The sequence below is a fragment of the Camelus ferus genome, chromosome 17, assembly GCF_009834535.1.
Source record: "Camelus ferus isolate YT-003-E chromosome 17, BCGSAC_Cfer_1.0, whole genome shotgun sequence".
Lineage (NCBI taxonomy): Eukaryota > Metazoa > Chordata > Mammalia > Artiodactyla > Camelidae > Camelus > Camelus ferus.
In genome coordinates, this window is record NC_045712.1 from 27,638,787 (window position 1) to 27,666,786 (window position 28,000).

General features: G+C 44.2%; 1 protein-coding gene across 2 annotated transcripts; it reads left to right on the plus strand.

Moving 5' to 3' along the window:
• The first annotated feature begins 1 nt into the window (after nt 1).
• On the plus strand, nt 2-28,000 carry PRSS42P. Of its 2 annotated transcripts, XM_032458667.1 has the most exons (7): nt 2-333; nt 17,337-17,478; nt 21,157-24,290; nt 24,607-24,763; nt 25,434-25,696; nt 26,360-26,523; nt 27,103-28,000. In XM_032458667.1, exons 3-7 carry the CDS (start codon nt 23,720-23,722, stop codon nt 27,337-27,339), a joined length of 1,392 nt encoding a protein of 463 aa, XP_032314558.1. In that variant the 5' UTR covers nt 2-333; nt 17,337-17,478; nt 21,157-23,719; the 3' UTR covers nt 27,340-28,000. The 2 variants fall into 2 exon arrangements, with proteins under 2 accessions (XP_032314558.1, XP_032314557.1); XM_032458666.1 differs by lacking the exons at nt 2-333; nt 17,337-17,478 and having other exon boundaries at nt 20,487-24,290.

The window sequence follows — 28,000 nt, forward strand, 5'->3', positions numbered from 1 at the left end:
GCGGCTCCCGGCGGGCCCGGCGGGCCGGCTGGCGGCTCCCGGCCGCGGGACGGCGGTGGGGGCCGCCCCCGGAAGGGGCGGGGCTTAGCTCGCCCTCCCGCTTTCCCTCGGGCCCTTTCTGCTCTCCGAGTTCTGTACCCGCTGCGATTTGCTGCGAAGGCTGTTCCGCCTTCCCTTCGCGGTTTCCAGGACCCAGCCCACGACCCCCCGGGCGGTTCAGCGTCCACGTGCTGGGTGGCGGCCCTTCCACCTTCTGCCCTCGCCAAAACCTCGGGGTCCCACCCCTACCCCCACCACACCCCAGTTCCCCGGAATTCCAGGACTGTCCACCAGGTATGCAGCTCAGGACGCCGCCCCGGCCCTGACTAGGCCCTGCCCACTCTTGTTCCTCTTGGAACAAACACCCTAGTTTCTACTGGGAAAGCAGCAGGGGCCTGACCACCACCTGTTTTTAATAAGGAGCTGGTATTTCCCCGAAATCGCGGGCCCGTGGCTGACCTCACGGGGATGACGGCTGGCCATGGGCCAGGGGGCGGGAGCCGACTCTGTGTGAGCCCCTGACGCCTGGCCTTGCGGAGATGTCGGGCAGAGAAGGGGGGCTCTGGTTTCCAGTTCCAGCTCAGTTGCTGGCTCATGCAAAAATCTGTCCCTCTGTCTGTCTACAGTGTTGTGTACCCCGGGCCAGAACGGCCAACGCCCCTCCTCCTCAGCCCTGCCCAGGGTCCCGCCTTCCTTCTGCCTCCTTGTGTGGTCCTGGCAAACTGCTTAACCTCTCACCTCTCATTTCCTCCACTGTTAGGATGGGGCTATTGTGGGATTAGAGAGGGGACCAGCTAGGGAGAGTAGAGGGACCCCAGGAACAAGTAATTTCTAGAAGATAGGAGAAGGGGACTCTCGGGAGCTTAGGGGCCAGGGATCAGGTCCTAGGCTTCCTGGGGCAGAGTTGGGGAGTTAGGGGAAGGGCCTCTGGGGAGAGGGGGGCAGCACAGATGTCCTGGCAGAATGATAGTGTTCCGTGAAGGGTTAGCATAGGGGGCTTGGGACACCCAGAGTTGGGGGAGGGTGTCAGGAAAGACTTTCCAGAGGAGAGGGTGCTGAGTGAGGTGCAGTTAGTCAGGGTGAGACAAGGTGGGCTAGAATCCTTAGGCAATGAAAGGGTGGAGTTGGTGGGGGGCGGGGTGGAGACAGAATAGAGAGTAGAACCAGGCAGTCAGGTCCAAGGCATCTCTGGTAGTAAGGACTCTGCTCAAGACACCATGAGGAGCCTTGGGAACTGGTTCTGAAGCCCTATCTGTATCTGAGGGAAAAAGAGAACCAGAGGGGTACACAGGGTGCGTTGGAAGGACGGAGGCCAGGAGCCACAGGGGAAGCCGGGAGACAGGAGTAAAGGCAGTGGGCAATGGACATGTCTGGTGGCTGGAAGATGTTGCCTGCTCTGCGACCTGCACTTTCCAAATGCTGGGGGGGTTCCCCCCTAAAAGGAACAACAGTAGCAGTGACTCACACTTTCTGAGCACGATATGTGCCAGGCAATGCTCTGCACACTTACAGGAATTAACGCAACCTCTTTTCCCTAAGATTCTATTCATTCATTCATTCAACAGATGTTTACCGAGTACCTAGTATGTGCCAGACATGTTCCAGATGCTGAGAATCCAGCAGTGACAAGACAGATAAAAAACCCTGCCCACAAAACATTTACATACGGAAGGGGAAGAGAGCTACTATATACATGAATAAAATATTTGGTATGTCAGATTGTGAGAAGTGCTACAGAGGAAATTAGAGGGTATGGGGGATCAAGAACACAGAGCAGGTGGGCACACTTTTTGAGAGGGTGTTCTGGGAGAGCCTCACTGAGGAGGTGACATTTGAATACAGACCAAATCTGGCTCGCCCCCTCTTTCTTAGCTGAGAACAGTTTTTACAGAAGAGAATTTGCAATCAATTCCAAGGTAAGGAACACTAACTTTGATGCTATCCCCATAAAAGAATTCCATTCTTCTTAGTAGACCTGTATTACTGAAAACCAAAACCAAAAGCAAAAAACAGGACTCAGGTCTTCTCATTATATTTTGAGTTTCATCAGTAAACATTTTGTGGAAATTCATTTTCTCTTACATATAAACACCCGCATAATATTCTCAGTTTTGTCTCTTGGCCCACAAAGCCTAAGAAAATGTTTACTGGTCCTGGTCTCTACCCAGGAGGTGAGGAAATGAGCTGTGTGGATATCTGGGGGCAGAGGGAACAGCCAGTGCAAAGGCCTGGAGGCAGGAGCTAGTGAGGCACATCAAGGAGGCCAGTAGGTTTGGAGCCCTGTGAGTGAGGAGGAGAGTGATAAGAAAGAGTAAGAGGGTAGGAGGAACTTGGGCAGATTGTGCAAGACCTTGTGCCAATTCCTAGGTATTTTTAAAAATGTGTGTGGCTGTCTCTAATGGAATATCTTTTAAAATTATATTTTCTAATTTATTATTGCTGTGGGATAGAAAGTTATTGATTTTGTACATTAATCTTTTCTCCTGGCCCTCTTAGTTTTATTCTCTTATAGTTTTATTAGTTTTTCAGTTGGTTTGGATTTGTTTTAGAAGGCACTTTTTATCATCCACAAATGATGCATTTTAATCTTGCCTACATATAGTTCGGCTCTTCCTTTCTTTCCCTCCATCCACTCTTTCTTCTTGCCTTCCTACTCTCCCCTCTTCTTCTTCCTCTCCCCTTCCCTCCTCCTCTCTCCTCCCTTCTCCACTCCTCCCTTCCAGTTCCCTTTTTCCTTCCTCCTTCCCTCCCCTCCCCTCGCTTCTTCTCAGCCCCTCCCCCATAAAAATGAGAGTGTAAGTTTTCAAAAGTGTCTCCATCGTGCACCTTTGCTGGCCTTCCTGGGGTAGGGGATAGAGACTTGGTTCCCTGCCTGAGACTCGATGTGGATGTGAGGACTGGGAGGATCATACACAGACTCCAGAAGGGGAAGTCAAATGAATGTCTGTGCCGATCAGAAGATGCTCTGTGCCAAGGAACAGAATGTGGCTGTCAAATGGTTCTGAGTGTGAGGAAGACTCGGGGATAGCTGTCCCTCAAGAGTGCAGAGGTCAGGTGGCTTTAATGGGTGCACCCAGTGCCTCTGTTTCTCTCCTTCTCTGTGCTCTGCCAGCCTCAGGATCAGTAACATCAGAGATTGGCTCCTGTGGGCTGGCAGTGGGGTCTGCACCAGCCCAGTGAGCCCACCTGTTTCTATTTACTCTTAGGGGGATGGGGTGGGAGTTGCTATTAGAAGCTTCTTGAGAAGAATGAGGAGGCATCTTCTCCTGAGGTCCTGGTAAACCTTTCCTGGATCTCACCAGCTGGCACTGGGTGGCCTGCTATTCCTGACCCAACAGTTATGACCTCGGATGGCATAATGGTGAATATCTCTACATTTGGGCAGTGGGGCGGTTTCACGTGTCACACTTCTCAGAGACCTGTGGGCATCCAATGGAGACGGGTAGTTATGAGAAGACAGATCTTTGCTGGGGCACCAGCCACCTTAAGACGTCTTGTTTTATTTTATTTTATTTTATTTTATATTATGTTAATTAGAATAAAGTAAATGTTAATAATAATGTTAAATTAATTACTCTATTAATGTAATATTTCTCTATTATATTAATAAGTAATTTATGAATCTCCACATGCAGATACACAGCTATGAATATGGCATGAGCTTTCTGCTGCTACCCAAGTGGAATCATACATTGTTCTTCATTTTGCATTTTTCACTTCATTGTATGCCTTCTGGAAGTCTGAAATGAGACATGGCTAAAATCAGGATGTCAGCAGGGCCCATTCCTTCTGGAGGCCTAGAGAAGAATCTGTTTCCTTGCTTTGTCCAGCTTCCACGGGGCACCTGCACTCCTTGACTTGCGGCCCCACTTACTTCATCCTCAAAGCCAGCAATGTGGCATCTCTGATACTTCTTCCATAGTCACATCTCCCTCTGACTACAACGAAGAAAAGTTCTCTGCTTTTAAGGATTCATGTGATTAGATTGGCCTCGTTCAGATAATCCAGGATAATATCCTCACCCAAAGTTCTTAATTACATCTGCAAAATTCCTTTCACCATGTAAGGTAACATACTCACAGGTTTGGGGGATAAGAACATGAGTGTACAAATGTCCATTTCTGTCCCTGCTTTCAATTCTTCTGGGTGCATACCTCCAAGTAGAATTTCTGAATCATATGGTTATTCTATGTTTAACTTCCTTTTAAAAATTTTACGTTATTGAACTGTAGTTGATTTACAATGTTAGCTTCAGGTGTACAGCAAAACGATTCGGTTATACGTACACACACACACATATATATTTTTCAGTCTCTTTTCCATTATAGCTTATTATGTGTTTAACTTCTTGAGGAATTGCCATATTGCTTTCCACAGTAGCTGCACCACTTTAAATTCCCACTAGCAATGCACAGGGTTTCAATTTCTTCATATACTTACTAACACTTGTTATTTTCTGTATTGTTGATTTTGGTTTGTTTATTTGTTTTGTTTATTTTATATTTATAATGGGTGTGAAGTGGTCTTTTATTGTAGTTTTGATTTGTATTTCTCTAATGATTAGTGACAGGTATCTTTTCATATGCTTGCTGGCTATTTGTGTATCTTCTTTGGAGAAATGTCTATTCAATTTCTTTGTCCATTTTTAAGTTGAGTTGTTTGTTTTTTTTGTTGTTGTTGTTGAGTTATATGGGTTCTTTATATACTCTGAATATTAATTCTGTATCAGATAATATGATTTGTAAACATTCTCCCATTTTGCGCATTATCTTTCACAAAGATAGTATTCCTTGCAGCACAAAAGTTATTAATTTTGATAAAGTCCAGTTTGTCTATTTTTTTGTGTGTTGCTGTCTGTGCTTTTGGAGTCATATCCAAGAAATCACCACCAAATCCAATGTCATGAAGATATTCTCCTGTTTTCTTTTAAGAGTTTTATATTCTACCGCTGAGCTATACCTTCCCCGCCTACCTAAGTCTTCTTTAATTTCCTTAAGCAATATTTTGTAGTTTTCAGTATACAGATCTTTCACCTCACTAGTTAAATTCCTTCCCAAGTATTTTATTCTTTTTGATGCTATTGTAAATTAGATCATTTTCTTAATTTCCTTTTTGATTGTTCACTCTTAGTCTATAGAAATGCAACAGATATTTGCATGTTTATTTTGTATCCTGCAACTTTTCTGAATTCATTTATTATCTCTTAAGAGCCTATTTTTTTTAATCTTTAGGGTTGTCTGTAAATAAGATTATGTTATCTCTGAACAGAGATATTTTACTTTTTTCTTTCCGATTTGAGTGCCTTTGCGTCTTTTTCTTGCACTAATTACACTGACTAGTTTTTTCTAATTGCACTGACTAGAACTTTCAATACTGTGTTGAATGGAAGTGTTGAAAGTGGGCATCCTTGTCTTGTTCCTGATCTTAGGGAAAAGCTTTTAGTTTTCTGCCATTAAGTATGATGTTCACTATGGTTTTTTCACAGATGGCCTTTATCATATTGAGGAAGTCTCTTCCTATTCCTAATTTGCTTATATTTTTATTTTATCATGAAAGGGTGTTAAATTTTCTCAAACACTTTTTTGCTTCAATTGAGAGGACAAACGTGTGTGCATATATAGATATACATTTTTTTTTCTTCTTTGAACATATTTAAAATAGCTATTTTGAAGTCTTCGTATACTATGTCCAACACATAGGGCCCCTTAAACACAATTTCTATTATCTGCTTCTTTTCCTTTGTATTGATCAAAGTTTCCTGTATCTTTTGTCAGTGAAAAATTAATAGTCAATGGAAGAAAGAAATGGAAAATGTTATTTGAGCCAACCTGAGGATTATAACCTGGGTGACAATCTTTCAGAAAGTTCTGAGGACTGTTCTGTCTGTTAGAGTTCAAAGCACAGTTATACAAGTTTTTGAGACAGAGGGTTATACATCAAAGTCACATACGTACAGTCTACATAATCCAAGAAGGTGAGTAGTGGGTTTTTGTGACCCCTTAAAGGATTGAGAAAGGAGTATTATCTCCTAAGGTGTTACCTTCTGGCACCAGGTAGAAATTACTTTTCTTTTGGCGAGTAGGGATTTCTGTGTCTTCTAAGGGTAGTTAATACATAATGCCGATGTATAATGCATACCAAAGCGGAGGGGGTAGTGGCTCAAACAGGCAAGAAAGAGAATTCTATATTTAAAATTTTTCTTATCTTGCCTTGAAAATAATTTGATTTCATCACTTTGCATGCCTTGTAATTTTTTCATTGGAAAGCAGACATCATAGATAATATAGCAAATCTGGACACTGATTCCTGCCCACCCTGGCCTTGATGTTTGTTTGGTCATTTGTCTATTTGTTTAGTACTTGGGTGAGATAATTTTGTGAAGTCTATTTCCCCCTCAATTTACTACCTCTGATATCCCTGCTCAGATTTTTTCCCTTATTTTTATATTTTAGCTTGGCTTCTACAGTTAACTCCCGGATGAGTGTAAGCCATCACTGGCTAATGATTGTGGGTAAGCCCCTTTGGTCATTTGCACTGTTTACCACTGGAAATGTGTGCGTGTCTTGGAGACTGCTTTCACAGTTTAGGGAGTTTACTTTTCCCACCACGTGTTCAGCCAGGGACTAGAAACTTGGAAATTCCCTATCCAATTCACTCCTGAGAAAACACAGCCTTGGGTATGTGCACAGCCTTTCAGCTTACTAGAGTTGAGTGTGATTTTATTTTTAAGCTGGGTTTATTAGGAGTTGCCCCTGGGTCAGAGAAACTCATTGTTCAGCCAGTATTTGGCCAGAGGTTGTTCTTAAATCCACTGAACATTGAACAAAGGTTTCTGCCCTTTGCTGTTAGATCTGTGTTTGGTTTGGGAAATGCATTTAAATTTGCTCTACTTCCTTCTCTTATTGTTGGTAGCCTAGTGCGTGAACAGTGTTTTAGCCCGCTGGGGATGAATGTGATCCCAGGAGAACTGTTCTTGGCTGCTTCTTTCACTGGTTTTCTCTGTTAAACTTCTGGTTGGCCTGCTGTTTCCTCTTTTTGCTGCTAGTATCATAGAGCTACTGAATCTCTCTTAATTGCTCACCAGGAAGATCTCTATTGTTCTTAACAACTCCATTAGGTATGAATTTTTCCACCCTCTGTTCCTAATAAATTCAGTTATTTCCAGCAGAGTTGCAGAGCACTCCTCCTTTCAGCCTGTTTTTCCTCCTGGGCAGAATGTTTGTGCTGTTGCACCAAAGCTAGGGATAGGGATGGCAGCCTGCTTCTCTTGTTCTAGGAGTGGGCAATGAGGAGAGAGATGGTATCTCACTTGCCCCTCCCATGGAACCTCTGCTCTGAGTGAGCTGGGATGGGGCAATTGAAGACCCAGGACTCTTAGCCTGCTGTGCCTGGGGTAGAGCTTCTGCCCTACGAGTAGGTGCTAAGTGAGGAAAGTTAGCTGTAGTCCTCTTGGTCGTGCCTGCTGGAATGGAGCTTCTGTGGATGGACTTGGGAGAATGAGAGGCACCAGCTATCTGCTTCTCTTGTGGTGAAACCACAGCTGGCACAGAGAGTCCCTATCATCCTGGCCACTTGCCCAGAATAGAGTTCCATAATATGAAGCTAAGGACAAGGGATAGGAGCCGGTCATGGCTCAAATGCCACAGGCTCTTGCCCAGATCTCTTGGTTCTTACTAAGATTTTGTAGATTTCCTTGTATAAATATTTCTCAATTTTCTGTATGCCCTTAGGACAATTTCCAGAGAACTTAAATAGTTATTTTTTAAAACAAATTTTCACCAGCTAAATAGCTTTTTCTCCAGAGAGCAAATCAACCCAGTTCCTCACCCTGCCATTCTGGAAGTTCAAAATCAAAGTTTAAAAATCTGTCCAAACATTTGGCAATTTTCAAGATATTTGCCTATTATTGGTTTCTAATTTAATACCGTTATAATCTGAAGACATATTTTGTACAATTTTAATTCTTTTAAATTCATTACCATTTGTTTAATAACCCCTAACATACTCTATCTTGGTGTACACTCGAAAAAAGTATATTGTTGTTGCTAGGGTAGAGTATTCTATAAATGTTAATTAGGTCTGATTCAGTGATAGTGTTTTACAGATCTTATATATATTTACTAGTTTTCTGCACAAGTATGTTCTAACAGTTATGAAAGATGTTAACGTTCCAAATTCTAATTGTGCCTAGAATGTCTTTTTTTCCTTGCTCTGAAAATTTTGAAGATCTGTCATCAAGCTCCGTTTAGGATCCTAACATATTTAGGATCTTGTTTATCACTATGCAGTTAATGTCTTTATTTATCCATGAAAAGAGTGATACCCTGAAAATCTAAATAGGGGTACATTTGGATAGATTTAAGGCACACTGATCCCCAGCCACATTGAACTTCTCTTGCCAGTAGAAGCAGTGCCTACTCCCATCTGATAAGGCTGGTCCTCTCTTACCTTAGAGACACGGTAATGACTTCATGTGACTAAATTATAAGGACATACCAGTTCTCTGCCTGTACCACCTCAGTCTTCATTGCCTCTAGACCTAATAAACAGAGTAAGATCCTAGCATGCTCTAGGACAGGTGCACAGTACAACCCAGGGGTAGAAAGCTTCCTTCTAAAAAGAACTGCAAGATTTTGCTAATTTACAGGGGAAGGAATGAGGGGGTATACATATAGGATTGGATTCTAAGGATTCCTGATTGGGAAAGCTTGGACCCGAGTTTATCAAGAACACACTTACCAGAAATTCAGAATTCAGTGTGCTGGTTCAGGCAGGTGGGAATGATTCTACATGTTTATCGGGTTGTTTTAAACCTAAAGTCAATGGTAGACCACACAAAAGGAAGTGATATGTCAGACATTCCTTGGCTTAATGTAGAGAAAGGAATGCAAAGAGAGAGTGGAGAATATTGGGATGGATTCATGATTCCTGACCTGCTCCTTCACTTCTCTGGCCTCCAAGAGGGCCTTAGAGAATAACCTCTTCATCAAGACATTGAAAAATAAATTGTGACGGGAGCACCTTCATCCTTGAAAAACACTGCAACTGGCTGTCATCTTTTGGCCGGGGAAGAGTGGGAAGTAGTGCAATTCAAAAGTTGTTGTTTTTTCCCCCAGACTTCAACTGGATGATGAAGTCCAGAGAGGCAGAGACCTGGTAGAAGCACTTAGACAACAAAGACAAAAGGATGAGCTACCCCAATAGACAGTGGGGACATGAAACTATTAAGAATGGATTGATCTGTGGGTATCTGTGGTGGTGGCTCATTTTTTAAAGGCATCCTTGTGACTGAAATCGCATAGCAGCCGGCTCCTTTATCCAACCCACTTCATCCATAGTCCCCCGACCCCCAAATCTCGGTCTGGTGAATGAGGCCCTGACTTGAGGGGTCGTTATGGAGAATTAAGGCTCCTCAACAAATAACCTGACCATCCTCCCCGGCTCCAGGCCAGGTACCACACTAGGAAGGGCAGGGACATCAGGAAGCACCCGTTTTTTGGAGCCGACGTTAAATTGGGAGGTCCTTAGCAAGGCCAGTCTCCTCGGACAGACCCCAGCCCCTCGGTCCTGGGCAAGGTTTTGGCCAGACACAGTGGGGGTGGGGATCTGAGTGAGAGTGAGAGCGCGACCCTGCCCTCTCAGGCTGGAGACCTTGCGGCGCCAGGGTGCGCTGCTTCTGCCGCAGGCGCCGGGGGTCCACGTACTGCAGCTCGGCTCGAGCCGCGAGGGGGCGCCGCAGAGCGCTGAGGCCGTCCTGGAGCCCGTGGCGTCCCAGGGCGGTCCCCACAGCCTCCTGGTCTGGCTCCTGCTCCTTCAGCCCCGGCTCAGCGATGCCCAGGCGGGCAGGTCGGAGATGCCCTCGCTCCCTTCACCCACCTCGGGAGGCGGCTACAAGGAACCCAGTATGGGCCCGCCAAGCCCTGGAGGGGGTCCAGGATCCCCGGGGGGCCCCGGATCCCCTGGGGCTCCGGTATTCCCCCGTTTGGTGGAGTTCAGCCGAGGTGACTCTTCGTCTTAGGAGGGGAGGGCTGAGGCGCCGGGTGGGAGCTGGTGTTCCCTGGGAGTTTGGGAGGGTCTGGGGTCTGAATGAGCGCAGCTCTGCTGTGGAGCCTGAGGGGGATGCGCTTGTCCGGAGGTCCATGGCCTGGGGACTCGGAAGCGCTGCTCTGGAGCCTACGAGAATGTGGCCTTCTTGGCTGTCTGAGGGGCACCTGGTGCTTTCCTGGGAAGCCCAGGGCTCCAAGGGGGCAGAGCTTGTTTCTTTGAGGCCAAGTGTTCCTGAAAATCGTGGGAGGACAGGAGAGCCAGGAAGGAAAGTGGCCCTTCTTCCAGGGGGATTCGAGGTGCTTAGGGGGTTACTGTCCACCTGTGCTGATCTACCCACTGCTGAGTTTCTTTGCGTGTAGGTGGAGAGTTTGTCTCAGAATTTCTCCAGGAGATCGACCAATACATCGTCAGTATACTATGAAAAATGTAATGAGATGGTCCAGAGGGTCATGCCAACAAATAGGAATGTCGTACTGGAAGGAATGATCTGTGGCTATAATGATGTAGGAAAGGATTCTTGTCAGATAAGTTGATGGGTCCCTTGCCACCTTTGCACTGATGTCATTCCCTCAAAGTTTCCTCATTCCCCAGTGGCAGGGCCTGGGTTATTTGCCACCTCTTCCTTTCAGCCTTTAGTTAAAGAGATTCAGGGGAGAACCTTTCATGGCTCCCCCGAGCTGGTCTGGCCTCTTCCTTTAAAGGGAGCAGCCCTCACATCCTGGGGGTGCTGCCAGGGTGGGTGGGATTGAGGATGATAATGATAATAATGTAAGTTCCTGTACCTGAGTTCCTTCTTTGGGGCACTTACTGTGCCAGTGTGAGAATTCACCCACATTAGCTCAGTTAATCATGTCACAACCCTGCAACGTACACATCATACATGTTATCATACCAATGTGGTCCCTCCAGAGACAGTAATTCCAGGTCCTCCTGTGAGTGGATTTAGGACAACTGGGCCCACAGTCTCCCCTCTGCACCAAGCTGCCTTTCTGAGCAGGGAGCATTTAAGCTCAGTCTTAGAGGATTTGGATTCTGGAGAGAGAGAGAACAACACAGTTGGGAGGAGGAACAGCAAGTACAGTGGCTCAGAGGTTGGAGGGAACTTGTCATGTTTAGGGACATGTTAAGGGTCTGGAGCAATGAGGGGGCAGATATGGCCAGAGAAGGGGGTTGGAGTCAGAATATGTGTGGCCTGGAATGCTGTGCTGTGTTTCCCGGTGCCGTCCATGCAGGACTGGAGGCCAGGAGTTTGTAGGCAATGTAGCAATGGTGTTGTAGGCATGTAGGCGATGGTGTTGATCCCAGGCAGGACCTGGGGCGGAGGGGCTGGTGAAGGGGTTGTGTTTGAGGCGGAGTCGTCAGGTGTTGGTGACTGACTGCAGGTGAGGAAGGGGTGAGGGAGAGCTGAGTACTCTGAGTTTCTGACAGAGCTGGTTGGGGGCCAGCAGAGCAGTTTGGAAAAGGATGTGCAGTGTGTGTGCGATGTCTGAGAGTGGAGCTTAGAAGATGGAGGGAGCTAGCTAGATGGTCAGGAGCTCTGGAGCAGCCTGAGGCTAGGTGTAGGGATTTAGGGGCCTGCCGTGCAGAGGTGATATTCAGTGTTTAACAACCACTGTGGTTTGGGAAATAACCAGTCATAATATCCTCAGAGGATGCTAAAGTGTTCCGATTGACTAATTCTCAGTTCTCATAGTCACAGAAACCTGGGCTGGGAGATGCCTGTGGAAGGCCCACTGGTGCCTGTCTCTCAGCACCTTGCAGTGCAGTCAGCCTGCTCTGATATGGGTGCTCTTCCATTCCTGCGGTTTGTTTCTTTCTCTTTTTCCAGGGAGATTCTGGGGGCCCTCTGGTCTGTGTCCAGGTAGGGATTGTGAGCTGGGGTGTCAGCTGTGGTCGTAGACTATTGCCTGGCGTTTATGCAGATACTGGCTTCTTTGCTAACTGGCTAGTCGCAGTGGTGAACCAGGCTACTTCTTTGTATCCAGTGGTGCTCCTCATCCTACCATTGTGTCTGGTGCTGCCTCTGGGCATCCTGGTGACCCCATGATCACCCCGGCCCAGGGCCCTCCTATTTCTGAGTCTCACACTAGCCCTGCCTCTGACCTCCACACTACTCAATGCCCTTCCTTGATTCCGTTTGGGATCCACTGACCCTGTGGAGATACACACGACAGAGACTGGCAGCAAGTCTGGAGCCCCAACATTGTCCCGGCCTGGAGCTCCCAGAACCTGCCTCATCCACGCCTGCAGCTTGGCTGTGCTCTGCCTGCCAGGGAGGAGGCAGTGAAACCATCCCGGCAAGGCGGCCAGGCGACCTGCCAGGTGGAGTGTGATGGCTCCTCAACATCTAGGGGAACATCTAGCAAAGAAGAGACAGCATCAACGGTGAGACAGCTGACACTTTCTCAAACCAGTTATCTTGGGGATTGTTCAGCGGGATTGAGGAGGCATCACCACGTCCACATCTGACTCAGTTCTCTGGAGCTGGAAGATGGTCCCCTATTCTCCAGTGCGGATCCATCTGTGAGTGGCCAGCCTCTGCCACACAAGCCCTCTGGGGTCAACTCAGTCTTGGAAACCCCTCCCCAGGGCTCCGGTGGCCACACCCAGGCTCACTCCAAGTTGTGTTGAGGCATTAAGGAGTGCGGAGACTTCAGACGTCAAGTGAATAAATGTTTGGAGAGTCGCTTGTCTGTTCTGCATCTCCACTAGTCTGGGGCGTGGGGACTCTGAAGAGAACTTGCCTCACATTGAGTTTAGGAAGGTGTTCGTGGTGCTTTTTAAACTGTGGAGTGAACGGGAGGCCCTTGCCTACCCTGGTGTGGGTTGGCAGATGGCTCTAGCAGTTGGGTCCTGCTGCTGTGTTCCTCATAGCCATTAGCTTCTCTGCAGGGAGCTTTGTGGATGAGTTTGCTAGCCAGTGCATCTGGGAAGGAGCAATTGAGAGAGAATAGAAGGGAGAGAGCAGTCAGGGCATTGTGTCCAAACTTCAACCCCTTTTTCTGCGTGTTTCTGCCACTCCCCCTCTAGGTATGTGGAGCCTTGAGCACCACATTGCCTTGGCCAGGCTATGGAGAACGGCATTGAGACTCAGGGAGAGGACAGGTTGGGGGGCTTACTGCTGGCTATTTCCCTCATTACCATGTGGTCCCAGATTAGCTCTTTGTCATGATGCAGAGCACTCCACTCTTCCTTGATTTCTTTCATACAAGTTTGAAGTTGCCTTCTTTTAGGAGGGGATTAGTGCATTTTGCATATGGGAAGAAGGTGCATGTGAATATTTAGGTAAATAAAGAAGTAGGCTGGGGTAAAGATCTTCTGTCACCTTTCATTCCCTTCCTTCTAGGCATATAGCAGATCAGAATAAAGAGTGCATTTCCAGCCCTCCCACATACCTAAGTATGGCAATAAGTTCTGGCCAATAAAATATAAACAGAAATGTTGGGTATGGATTTTGGAGAATATTCTTAAAAGGAGAACCTTTGTCTCTTCTTTCCTAACTGGGATGTATGCACGGTGACTGGAGCTTGAGCAGCCATCTTGGGACATGAGGAACAAGTTATGCATATGGAACAGAAATTCAGAAGGAACTTGACTCCCCGGAATTTATAGGGCTGCCATCACAGCTCTTTATGTAAAAGAGAAATAAACTTCTTTTTAAGCTAATCATCACCTTCAGTCTCAGTTATCCAAAGAAAAACCTCATCCTAACTAATTCAGTTGGTATCATCTGGAGCTGTATTTCTGGATTGTTAGGATTCTAAGTTTTTAAAGTCATTTTTTATTTAGACGAAATTCTTCTTTATTCCTACTTTGCTATATTCCATTGCTTCCTTCTTTATTTGTATTTTAAAAATTGATAAGATTAAAAGTTTATGTTGATGAATGTATTATCTCAATGTATTTTTATATTATTTTCTTTATTGAGGAATAATTTATATACATTGAAGCGCACACATTGCTGTGTACAATTTTGTGTTTTAACAAATGTATACCCATGTTAACATCACCCAAATCATGATAGAGAACATTTCCATCAATCCATGATGTTCTTTTATTCCTTTCCATCATCCCCTCCCAGACGTAACCTTTGTTCTGTTCACTATCAGATTAGATTTGCAGGTTATTGTATATCACGTTAATGGACCCATACAGTAAGAGATTTTTTGTGTCTGGCTTCTTACTTTCCTCATACTATTTTTGTCTTTTTTTTTTTCTGGTTTTATTGAGATATAATTGACATACAGTACTGTCTAAGGTTTATAGCAAATGATTTGACTTACATATATCATGAAATGATTATTGCAATACATTTAGTGAACATCCATCATCTCAGAGATAACAAAATTAAAGAAATACAAAAAATACTTTTCCTTGTGAGAACTCTTGCAATTTGCTATCTTTTTAACAGCTTTAATATACAAGAGTGTTAATAATATTTATCATGTTGTACATTACATCCCTAGTACTTATTTATCTTATAACTGGAAGTTTGTACCTTTGGTTCCTCTATTCAATTCTACATATTGTTTTTGAGATTCATCCATGTTGTCATGTGTATCATCAGTTCATTACTTTTTATTGCTAAATAGTTACCCATTGCATGAACTTGCCACAGTTTGATTATTCTTCTGTGGATGGACATTTGGGTTGTTTCCAGTTTGGGGCCATTATATATATAATATATATAAAGGATATATATAAAGGATATATATAATATATAAATATATATATATAGAACAAATAACTAATAAACATTAGTTATTAAAAATATTAGTAATTAAAAAAAGGAATGCCAATAAATATTCTAGTACAAGATTTTTTGGGTGCTTATATGCTGTTGTCTCTTTTGGAAACAGACCTAGGAGTGGAACTTTTGGTTTGTAGTGTGAAGGAAAAGCCGGGCTGGTCTAACAAGATAACTCACAAATCTAAGTATTGGAATACTGATCTGAGTTCTGCTAGACTAATTGTAAATCTAAGTTAATTAGTGTTGGTTTGCTGTTCATGTTTTTTGCTAGCCAGCTGGGTTTTCAAAGATACATATCTGGCTTTGGAATGTTGGTTTGCTGCCTCCCTGCCTCCACTTTTGTGATGATAATGCTGCTAAAGCTGTTCCATGCCTATTGGCTGAATACCCCAAGCTTGTACTTTACCCTATAAAACCTCACGTGCACATCTTGGAGGTGCTCAGAGCTTCGGAGCAGAAGCCCCTCTGAGCCCGCCGGCGTAATAAATCTGAGTACTCCAACCCTCCGAGTGGTGCTTGTTTCTTGACTGGCCTGTCGTTTCCGTAACAGTAGAAGAGATGCATGGTTAACTTTATTAGAAATTTCCAAAGAGTTTTCCAAATTAGTTGTACCATTTGATACTCCTACTAGCAATAAATGAGAGTTCCAGTTGATCCACATCCTCAGCAGTACTTGTTCTTTTTATTTACCCAATTCTAATAGCTATGAAGTAGTATCTCACTGAGGTTTTAATTTGCAATTCCCTGTAACTAATGATATTGAGCACCTTTTTATGTGCTATTGGTCATATGTATATCTTCTTTTGTGAATCATCTTTTCAGTTCTTTTGTTCATTTTTAGTCAGGATGCTTGTCTTTTTAATTGCTGGTTTGTAAGTAGTCTTCATATATTCTGATTAGAGTGCTAAGTCTGTGACTTGCTTTTTTCACTTTTTAACTGGAGGTTGCAAAGATTTTTCTTATAATTTTTTCCTCCTCTAAGCTTTAAAATTTTAGCTATTACATTTAGGTCTATGGTTTACAGATTTTGGGGCACAGTGTGAGATAGGGATCAAGGTATAGCTTTGTCTATCTTTAACGTTTATCCAGTCCTAGTATCATTTGTTGAAAATACATTTATTTTCACGTTGATTTGCATTGGTGCTTTATGAAAAATTAATTGGCAGTGTATATGTGCATCTATCTGGACTGTATTTAGTTCCTTATCTATGTGTATATCCTTATGCCAGTTTCCCAGTGTTCTAGATACTGTGGCTTTATAGTTAGTCTTGAAATTTGGTAGTGTTATACTTCCAAATTTGTTCATATTTTTCAAGCTTGAGCTTTGTTGTAGAAGTTGACTAGCTGATTCTAAAATGTATATGGAAAAGGAAAGGACCTAGAATAACCAAAACAAGGAACTACTGGATGCCAAGACTTAGTATAAAGGTATAGCAATCAAGACAGTATGGTATTGGCATAAGGGCAGACATATAGATCAGTGGATCAAGATAGAGTCCAGAAGTAGATCCATACATATATGGCCAGTTGATTTCAACAAAGGTGCCAAGATAATTAAATTGGAAAAAGACTACTCTTTAGTAAATGATGCTGGAACAATGAGACATTCCTATAAAAAAAAAAAAAAAAAGGCACCCCAGTCCTTACCTTGCATTATATAGAAAAATGAACTCAAAATGGGTTTTGGAGCTAAATATAAAAAAATTCAAAGAAAAATCTTTATGGCCCTTGAGTGGGCAAAGATTCTTTGCATAGAACACAAAAAGCATGAACCATTCAAGAAAAAAAAGTGATTGGATCCCATCAAAATGAAAATCTTCTGTTCTTTGGAAGACACTGTTAAGAAAGTGAAAATAAAAGCCACAGACTGGAAGAAAACAGCAGCAGTGTCTGCTCAGAGACTTGTATGTGAATGTTCATAGCAACTCTATTCATAATAGCTTGAGTCCGGAAACAACTCAGATGTCTGTCAACAGAGAAGTGGTAATCAGTGAAATACTACTTGGCAATAAAAAGAATAAACTGCTGTTATACACAAGAACATGAATGAAATTCAGAAACCTTATGTTGAGTGAAAGAATCCAGACATGAAAGAGTGCAATTTTCTGATTCTGTTTATATGAAGATCAAACAGGCAAAACAAGTGATCAGCAGTTGCCTATGATAGATTTGAAGGGGGCGCAAAGACATTTTCTGGAGTTTTCAAACATTCTATATCTTGATTGAGGTGGTGGTTACAGAGTCTATATATTTATTAAAATACTAAATTGTGCTTTTAAGATCTGTGTATTTCACTGTATGCAAATTTTGCCTCAGCTTAAAAAAATAGATTAATGTGAAACATTCTAGTTCGCCCCAATGTCTATCCTTCTCTCCTTCCATAATAATAGATGTCTTATGCAATGACCTGATATCTTAGGTCATTCTAATGGTCTGTCTGCAGATATTTACCAAGTAGCTCTGTAGGGGAAAAAAAAGTCCTGATTTGTAACATTTGCAGGTTTCCGTGATATAAATACTTCTACCGTGGCTGATTTAAGCTACCAACATGACATTACTGAACGCAGAGTTGGGAAGAGATGTGCACCATTGTATGGCATTTCTACCATACAGCTACAGTAGACTTAACCTCAAGAGCACAGGTAATAATAAAATACAGTAAAATAGTTAGGAAGTGATGAATTGTGAGTATTTCTTACCTTTGTAATCTCTTTCATTGTCAGTTTTGTTATTTAATTTTTAATAATCATCATAATTTTTAACAGCCAGCTCATGAAATTCCTGAAAATTAACATCTGGTTCCTATGAGCTGGTACAAGCCTGCTCTAGCAACCACTGGATCATTCTCATATAAGCAAATACTGAGACAGGGATTCATGTTCAAGTAACTTATTAAGAGCGTTATTTTCAGGAGAAACCTGTATGGGTGTGAGGGAAGCAGGGTAGGAAAGGGGAAAAAGGTTTTTTTTTTTAACCATTTTTAAACTGAAGTATAGTTAATTTACAATGTTGTGTTAGCTTCAAGTGTACAGCAAAATGATTGTTACATATATGTATTCTTTTTCAGATTCTTTTCCATTATAGGTTATTACAAGATATTGAATATAGTTCCCTGTGCCACACAGTAGGTCTTTTTTAGTTATTTTATATATAGTAGCATGTATATGTTAATCTCAAACTCCTAATTTATCCCTTCCCGCTACTTTCCCGTTTGGTAACCATAAGTTTGTTTTCTATGTCTGTGAGTCTATTTCTGTTTTGTAAATAAGTTTCTTTAAAAGAAGTTCAAATATAAAATTGGGTAGATGTTATAAACAAACATTTTACGGAAAGAAGGCACAAATGGTAAGTAAAGATATGAAAATACACTCAACTTCAAGGAAATGAAAATTAAAACTGTAACAAGATCTAATTTTATGCCCACCATGTGGGAAAAAACAGAATTGTGGCTCATACACTGATGGTATGAGTGTATTTTTATACCATCATACGATCATGGTACCATCATTTTTGAAATTGGCATTATAAACTAAAAAATAAAAATGATTGTATTTACACATGAATCATTGACATCTAAGGTCATAACTCTTTCAAAAGACACAGGTAATTCAAGACATCCATTGAAACAGAATTACTCATAATCAAAGGTGAAAATATACCATGACTATTTGTAGAAAACCAGTTGTTCTGCTTTTTTTTTTGAAAAACTGGAATTGTTAAGAGTTAGCATTTCTCTGTGCTACACTCTTACACTTCCTGCCTCTAACATCCTCAGCATGTATTTAGTTTCTCCTGTCAGATCAGAATTCTTGATCACTTTAAAGGCACAATGAGGTATACCCTCTCAATTTAGACTGGTAAGCAATCTTCCCAGTTAGGAGAACAACTGGGGACTTTTTTAATGCTGGCGGGGAACAGTCCCTCTCCACGCAGCAGTCCTTTGTGACTTCTTTGATGCAAGTGCTATGTGTTTATTCAATAGCCTTTAAGACACCTCTCATGGGCCAACAGTATATGCTTTAAAAGCTGCTTTGGGGGTGTGCAGGGAATACAGCTCAGTGGTAGAGTGTGTACCAAGCACACATGAGGTCCTGGGTTCAATCCCCAGTACCTCTATTAAAAATAAGTAAAGAAACTTAATTGCCTTTCCCTCTTAAAAAAAAAATAAACAGTTTTTTTTTTTTTTAAAGCTGCTTTAACCTTTCAGGCACATTTACCAGTTGCAAAGCAGAGAGAGAATTTTTAACTCAAAACTACCAAGCACTTGTGTCTTAAGTAATCAGAATAGTAATGAGAAAGGAGCAAAGGACCAAGACTCCCCAACCTTTTTCCTTCCCTGCATTTCTAAGTGACTGCCTCTCTAAGAAAGTCAGGTGTCTCTCAGCAGGGGAGATGGCAAGAGAAGGGAGTCACCAAGGAGATTCAGATTTCAATCCTATTACCAGCTTTTATTAAGAATTTGTCAAAACCAGGGCTAACTCCAGACTTTAAATTAGGCTTTTTTTTTTTTTAAACAAAAAGAGTGATGAAGTAGAAATTTTAGGACACCAAGAGACCTAGAGATCAATTTAAGCTTTCTGCTATTTAAAAAAAAAAAAATCTGGAAGTTATATCATGGGGACTTGTTTTCCCATTAAACACAACCAGAAAAGTAGACAGAATAAAAGAAGTAATTTCTCAGACATCAGGACAATAATCAGCACAGGGTAGTGATCTGAGAGAGATGGAAACGAGTGAGAGAAACCCTGTCATTATCCGGGCTTCCTCAGCAGAGGCAATTTGCAGGTGGCCCAGGGAGAGAAACCCAAACAGAGCATGATGATATCACAAAGCTAAGGAGATTGGAGTTCAGGAAAGCCAGGTATCTGGAATTCGCAGGTCAGAATACTGTAGAGCAGGCAGGGATTGGTGAACTATGGTTTGTGGACCAGTTCCAGACGTAGCCTCTTTTTGTACTGATCTGAGATAAGAATGATTTACACCTTTTTAAAGAGGTGTTTTTTGAAGACTATGTGGCAGAGCAAAGCCTAAAATATTTACTATCTGTCGCTTTCAGATAAAGTTTAGTGATCCCTGCTGATATGCAGAGAAAGAACTCCAGAACTCTGCAGAGCAATCCATTTTAGTCTTTGGCTGAATAGTGAGCTGCACATGTGTAGGTTAAATTTCCAGGAGGCCAGGCAAAGCACATCTGCAGGGAACTATAAGGTGAACAAGTCGCAGAGCCCACACAGTGCTGGGAGACATTCCAGTTTCATCCATCCAGAGAGAGGGGACCTCACTGAAAACTCCGTTTACTCAGTAGAGACTCCGCAAGGCTCACACCTCAATATGAAGGCTGAGATGACCCTAGAGTAAAGGCACACTGAATAGAAGAGTTAATAGAAGGGTTATCCTTCTCTTCTGAAATTTATTGTTCTGGTTGAAGTATTTGAAAAAAATCCCAGGCTCACACAGACAGCTGGAAAAGGGAGGAGTATTTTAATAACCTTTTTGAGCAATTGTGGATTTAAAAAAATCATTTTCTAATACACCAAAACTTGACAAGTAGTAGTTTCTTGCAATGTGGAGTGTAAAACTTTTTGAACTTTTTATACTTATTGCATTAAAACCCATTGGTCTGTCTTTCACTTCAAATAGATCTTTTTGCCATGCATAATTTTGTAAATCACTGAAAAATATTGGTTCATTTAGTCAGGCAGAGTTTCCAAATGTTGACATGTTTCATTGCATAGTATCAAAAAATCACATTCACTCATGCTACCACTACTGTTGTCAGAAAAGAATTTAAGTATTGGAAAGCTGTTGAGCTCATGATAGCAAATATAAATTTTCCAAAATTCAAATTTTCACCTATAAGCTTAAAATTTATCATTGGCAACAAATACTGTCAATTGTTTTTCTTAAAATTTGCAGACTCTATTTTTGAGAACGTGTCTGCCAAATATGCAAGTCTAAATAACCATGACTTGATTATTAGTCATTCTTTTTAAGTAAAAATGGAATCCCATGATAAAAGCAGCTAATTCAGCTAACAAGTCAAACAGTTGAGTTAACGTCCTACTCCTGTATACAGCAGAAGTGCTTCATACTTAATTGTCATTTCATTACACAAACTCTTAAATAAACGTGGACTAAAAGGTCAATATTTAATAAAATTAACAATTCTTATTTCTCCATCGAGGACATTTTAAAGGTGAATTTGGGTTGATTGATTCGGAGAGTGGGATGCCACCCCTGAGATTATGTTGCAGCATGTAAGACTCTGTCTTGCTAGCAGACTCACTCTCTGTGTCTTCCTCTCCTTGCTAACTTTGAAGAAGCAAGCTGCCATGAGTCCTACAGCCACAGGAAACAAATTCAGGTAACAGCTAATGGAGCTTGGAAGCAAACTCTTCCCCCATCGAGTCTCCCAGCGGACAGTCCTGGCTGACACCTTGATTGTAGCCTTACAGAAGACCCAGCTAAGCTGGGCCTAGACTTCTGGCCCACAGGAACTGTGAGGTAATACACGTGTGTTATTTTAAGCCACTGAGTTTGTGATTATTTGTTACAGAGCAGAGAAAACAAATACAGAAGCCATTCCAATATTTGATCAAGCTTCCAGCTTCTATGTGATTAAATTTATGATAATTCTAGTGGATCCTTTAATAAGGTACCTACTTCACACTTTCTTTACTAAAAAGCAGGTCCCTATGTCTAAGGTGATGTTATTCAGGATTCCATTATAAGTCAGCTATTCCATTGGTTCACTGATAGTGGTGTCACCAAAGGCATTATAGGCAGGCAATGCTAGCCATATATATAATATATATAATATAATACATATAGAATATGTATGAATCCCAGGAGGGATGAATTGCTGACCCTCCAGGGTGGAAGGAGATAGATATAATCATCTTGCCACCAAGTAGCTGTGGTTCTTTGGGAATGTAACATATCAGAGCCTTGGCATTGATCTCTGATGCTGACCTTTTGGACAAGCAGCAGCAGTAGTAGCTACATGAGCTTTGGCAAGAGGGAGCCCGTGTTGTTTTATTGGATGAATGAACAGCCTCCAATGCTGCCAAAGTGGCTACTGTGTTCCTGGGCACAATGTGCAAAGCATGATGTTGACAAGGACAGAAGTTGGCTGACCTCTACGGGAAGAGTTGTCTTATCCACCTGGTTGCTGAGTGCCTTCTCTGTAGCGGATGCTCATTGGTGGACATTGGCATGTGATGGAAAAAGCTGTATCCTTTGTTTCCACTCCCATAGGTCCATTTATGTGCTGCTTCTTCTTCAGGTCTTTGAATTTCCTTTCTAAGTCCATGACCAAAGCTGTTTACTACTGTTCACAAGTCCATATATATTCTTACTCAGGCCATCTCTCTTTTTACACCAAGGTGATGACCAGGTGCCCTGCTTGAAGCATTACGCACCCTGTCTTTGAAGCCCTCATCATTGTCTTTCCAGGGCCACCCCCTGAATGGGGTTCTAGTGCAACAGTAGTCTATTTTCAGCTGGAACCAAGATGTTGAGCTCGTCTGTGAACCAGGCCCAGGTTTTTTTTTTTCTTCTTTTATCAGCTGGTCATAGGATACTCCCTATTAGGTTATGGGTGTGAACTGATGGAGAAGCTTCAATTCAATATAAATAAGTGGCGTGGGGGCCTAGGCTTTTTCTTTGTGCAACTTCATTGTGTCTTTAAGACCTGCCATGATCCAGTCCCAATTGTACTGCTTCCATTGAGGGATGAATTGCTTTTACCATCTGAGTTTATGACTTGGTGAGTCTGGCTAAATATCCACCTTATGATAGGAAGCGCTGGTCTCTTAGTCACTTAATGTCCCATGGTTTGGCACTTAGTTTCTTTTTAGGATTCAGTAGTGTGCCAGGAGTTGCTTGTCAAATAATATACAGTTTCTTTGCAGAAGACAGTATATGGTCTGGCTCCAGAACTGTAGGAATCTATACTGTGACTCTGATTAGGACATAACAGAGACTCCTTACAGCATTTTAACTCACCACAGCAAACTCTTAGCACCATAGCATTTGCCAGGTCACGTAGACCAAGTGACATGCCTGTTCCTATCACAGTCTGACTTTATCTCTTGACAGGAGAAACTGCAAAGCATTGTGGCCACTTTTATGTATGTAATCTAGGCTAATCTCCTTTTCTCAAGATTTTTTATTTTATCATTTTCCCCCCCAATGTAAGGTAATATATTCACAGGTTCCAGGGATTAGAACGTGAACTGTTTTGGGAAGCCATTATTCTGTCTACTACAGGGTTGCTTCCAGATGTTATCTATCACGAATTTAGACACTGTGAACATTTGTAAAGGTATTTGTGTGTGTGTGTGTGTGTGTGTGTGTGTGTGTGTGTACATAAATATTTCTCTGGGATAAATGCCCGGGAGTACAATTACTGAGTCATATGGTAATTGCATATTTTGTTTTATAAGAAACTGCCAAATTGTTTTATATAGCGGCTGTAATATTTTACATTCCTACCACAGTGTGTGAGTGATCCGACATCTCTGCCTCCGTGTCAGTATTTGGCGTTGTCACTACTTTTTAATTTTAGCCAGTCTGTTACGTGTGTAGTGATAATCTCACCGTGGTTTTAATTTGCATTTCACTAATGGCTCTTTTCATGTGGATCTCAATTTTTAAAAAGGCATCAATCAGTATCATCTCTAACTCAGTGGTTAGTGATATTCAGTGCAGCATTTCTACTCAGGAATTTTAATTTTTATTGCAAACAAACAGGGGAGGGAAACACCGGGAAAGGCCTAAACCAGCCCGGCAGGGAGTTGTCGATGCACCTCCGTGTGGCGGTGGCCTCGGGGCCACTCTCTGTGGCCAGGGGACGCCGAGCCCGTGGGAGGCACGCTACTAATGAGTCCACTCAGAGCCGGGAAGAGAGAAGAGTCATGGAATCACGACTCCGCCGCCCCGCCCAGCCCGGGCGCTGACCCTCAGATGACCCCACCGGCTCAGCGGACCCAGCTTCCACCCCGAGCCCCGCGTTCCCGCCAACCCGAGGGCAGGCGCCGCGCCGCCGCGAGGGGGCGCCGCAGAGCGCGGAGGCGGCCGGCGGTGCCCATGGCGTCCCCGGGCGTTCCCGGCGGCGGCGGCGGCTCCTTGGGCCTCCTGGTCTGGCTCTTGCTCCTTCAGCCCCGGCTCAGTGAGGCCCAGGCGGGCAGGGAGGGGGCGCAGGGCAGGTCGGCGCCGCCTTCACTCTCTCCACCCCCACCGGAGGGCGGCCGCGAGGTCCCCCGGGCGCTCCCGTGGAAGCTGCCACCTCGAGGGATTCTGGGACCTTCGGGGGCCCTGGAATCCCGTATTGCTGCGGTAGTCCCCGATTTAGTGGGGTTTACGCTAGGTGACTCTGATTCCTACAAGGCTCTGATCCCTCCAAATACACCAGCACCAGAAGACAGCAAAGAGAAACAGCTCTTTCCTTCAGGTGATGTTTCTGGGCCCGGCCCGGCCTCAGGGAACTGGCCTGGTCTGAGGGGCAGGGGCCCCTGCCCTGGGGGAGGAGGCTCTCAGGGGGACATGGTTTTCCCTGGGGAGTTCTGGGTGGACCCAGCCCTGCCCTTGAGATCTGAGAGGCTGTGGTCATTCTCTGAGGAGTCTTAAGGAGTACAGATCTGCCTTGGGTGCCACAGCAGACATGCTGTTGGTCTGAGGGTCTGAGACTTCTGAGGATTATCTGGCCCTGGTGGTGGCAGTGTCAGCGGCTTTACTTTCAGTCCCCTCCCTTCATTGACTTGCTCTAGTATGCGGCCGTCGGATGGCCAGGATAGTTGGTGGAATGCCAGCCCGAGAGAAGAAGTGGCCTTGGCAGGTGAGCCTGCAGGTCAATAATCAACACATATGTGGAGGCTCCCTCATTGCCAGTCGGTGGGTGCTGACTGCGGCCCACTGCATATACGGGTGAGTGTTCCAGGCTCCTGGCTTGGGCTCCTGGTCAGGCTGTGTGACCTGGAGCCAGTCCCAACCCCTTCCTGAGCTTCCTCTTCCTCATCTGGAAAGGGTCACAGTCCCTGTTCTTCAAGCTGCCGTCAGAGGTAGGTGATGTTAGAACCCTTGGTAGCCTGGAAAGTCAAGACCTAAAATTGGGTTCAAAGCTACTTCTTTTAAGCTTGGGCTGATTAGCCTTCAAGCCAAGTGGCAAGAAGAGGGGAGAGATGCTAGTTGGGAGACTCTGTGGACAAAGACTTGCAAGGAGAAATAGTTAAGGAGAATGGACTGTGGTTGACCAATCTGGCTAGCTCAGTGGTCTCAGACTTTAATGAGCATGAGAACACCTTCAGAGCTTGTTAAAACAAGAATTGCCTGTCCCCAACCCTCAGAGTTTCTGATTCAGCAGATCAGGAGTGGGACCTGAGAATCTGCATTTCTAACAAGTTCCCAGGTGATGTTGATCCTGCTTATCTGGGGTCCAAACTTTGAGAACCACTGGATAGGGCAGCCCGGGGTATAGGAAGGTATGTGGCTTGGAGTGAGGGGAGGTGTCTGGTGAGTGGTGCTGGAGATAGGACTAGGCTGGGAAGAACGAGAAGATGTGGAAGGGGAGTGTAGAACCTCCAGGATCTCTCTACAGCCATGTGGAATACACAGTGAAGATGGGAGACATACGTTTGATGCACACCAGAAAGGCAATCGAGGTCCCAGTCCAAGACATCGTTATCCACAAAAATTATAATCCTGTTGGAATAACTGAACATGACATTGCCCTTGCTCTGCTTGCCTTCCCTGTGAATTATTCCTCGAACATCCAGCCTGTGTGCCTCCCTGAAAAGGCTTTCATGGTCCAAGATGGTACAGAGTGCTGGGTAACTGGATGGGGAAAACTGGATGAAAGAGGTGAGACTGTGAAGCAAGACTGCAGCAAACTCAGGGTGCCTGGAGCCCTGGTGCTGGCCTACAGGCTAAAGGGAGAGACAGGGAGGAGGGTGGAGAGATGCTGAGAGGGAGTGATTGGATGGTGTTACAAATTTCTATTAGTATGTCAGGACCTGGGGGCTTGGGTGACAAGCAAAGCTGGGGGTGGATTTTAATTTAGGGGTGTTAATCTGTCTGCTAATCTGACCTGTTGCAAACTAAAGTACCTGCCTTGGTGGATAAGGAGCTTCCTGTGATTGAGAAGAAGCCAGAGAACTCCTCTTAGTGAAATATAGGGCCTCCTATCCCTGGGGAGAGGCTGGATTTGGTAACTTCGGGGCACTACTTGCCTGAGAGTCTGATCCTGCTCTAAACTAAAGGCACTTCACTGATGTACAGGGCACTTGTCACTATTATTTATGATACTCAGAGTGACAGACACTTGGTTTTGATTCTTACCACCTCCTCTTAACCATGTCACCTCTGAGCCTCCTTTCCTCTAGTGCCTAATGGGGACAATATCAACTGCCCTAAGAGGGTGTCTGTACGTGAACACCCTGTATTGAGATGCAGAATAGGTACCGGGGCTGGTGTCCTGTCCCACTAAGCAGATCCACCTAATTTACTCCTAAATTATCTCTACAGAAGACCCAAATTCACCGACACCCCCGCTCCAGGAGGCTGAGCAAACCATTGTTCGCTATGAGAAATGCAACAAAATGCTCAAAGAAAAGTTGGGAAGTTACAGGGACATGGTCAAGAGGGGGACCATCTGTGGTTCCAGCTCCAAAGGAAAGGATTCCTGCCAGGTCAGTTCATGGGCCCTTTGCTGATCCTGATTTTGGTTGTCCTTGCAGATGTTGCTCACCCACAGGCAGAGGGGCCTGTGTTATCTAGCAGTGCCTCCATTCACCCTGTCTTTAAGTAGAGGGGATTCAAGGGGACAAGCTGCCAAGGCTCTGCCCGGCTGGCCTGACCTGATCCCTCAGTGGAGAGGACCTGAGGCTGCCTGAGGGGGAGACAGGGAGGAGGGGAGATTCAGGCATGAAATACCAGTAATACAAGTCACAAGTTATAACCCCTTCTTAGTGACAAGCAATATACACAAGTAAGGACTTTATTCATTATTAGTATCTCAGAGTATGCACCTTTTCTTTAAGAATGTTCAGTTTTTTGTACGCAGTTTTTTGATGATGTACACAAATTCCGTTGGTTAAATTTTTTCAGCGCTCAAATCTCATATTTACGGGAACCTAGGACAGGTGGAGCCTTAGTGGTACCTGGGGGAGCCCCATGAATGACCATCTCCCCAGGGCTTGCAGTGCATTAAGCCTATTCTGATGTTGATCCTCTTCCATCACTGTGTTTGTTTCTTTTTCTATCTCTAGGGAGATTCTGGGGGTCCCCTGGTCTGTGAAATTGATGATGCATGGATCCAGGTGGGGATTGTAAGCTGGGGCATTGGCTGTGGTCGCAGAGGGTATCCGGGAGTTTATACAGAAGTGAGTTTCTACAAGGATTGGGTCGTTGCTAGAGTGAGTCAGGCTTCTCGTCTGGACTCAGCAGGTGTCTTTATCCCACCTCTGTGTCTGGTGCTGCCCCTGGGCATCCTGGTGACCCCATGATCACCCCGACCCAGGGCCCTCCTGTTTCTGAGTCTCACACTAGCCCTGCCTCTGACTTCCACACTACTCAATGCCCTTCCTCAATTCCGTTTGGGATCCACTGACCCTGTGGAGATACACACGACAGAGACTGGCAGCAAGTCTGGAGCCCCAACATTGTCCCGGCCTGGAGCTCCCAGAACCTGCCTCATCCACGCCTGCAGCTTGGCTGTGCTCTGCCTGCCAGGAAGAGGCAGTTTCACCATCCCAATTAGATGGCCAGGTGACCTGCCAGGTGGAGCATAATGGCTCCTCAACATCTAGTGGAACATCTAGCAAAGAAGAGACAGCATCAACGGTGAAAGAGTGTTAGACCTGACACTTTCTCAAACCAGTCATCTCGATGATTTTTTGATCGGACTGAGGAGGCATCACCACATCCACATCTGACTCAGTTCTCTGGAGCTGGAAGAAGGTCCTGTGTTCCCCAGCGTGGATCCATATGTGAGTGGCCAGTTTCTGCCACACAAGCCTTCCAGGGGCAACTCAGTCTTGGAACCAGCCCCCTCCAACCCCAGGGCTCCAGTGGCCACACCCAGGCTGGTTGTGTTGAGGCATTAAGGAGTGTGGAGATTTCAGATGTCAACTGAATAAATGCTTGGAGTTTCTCGTGTGTTCTGAA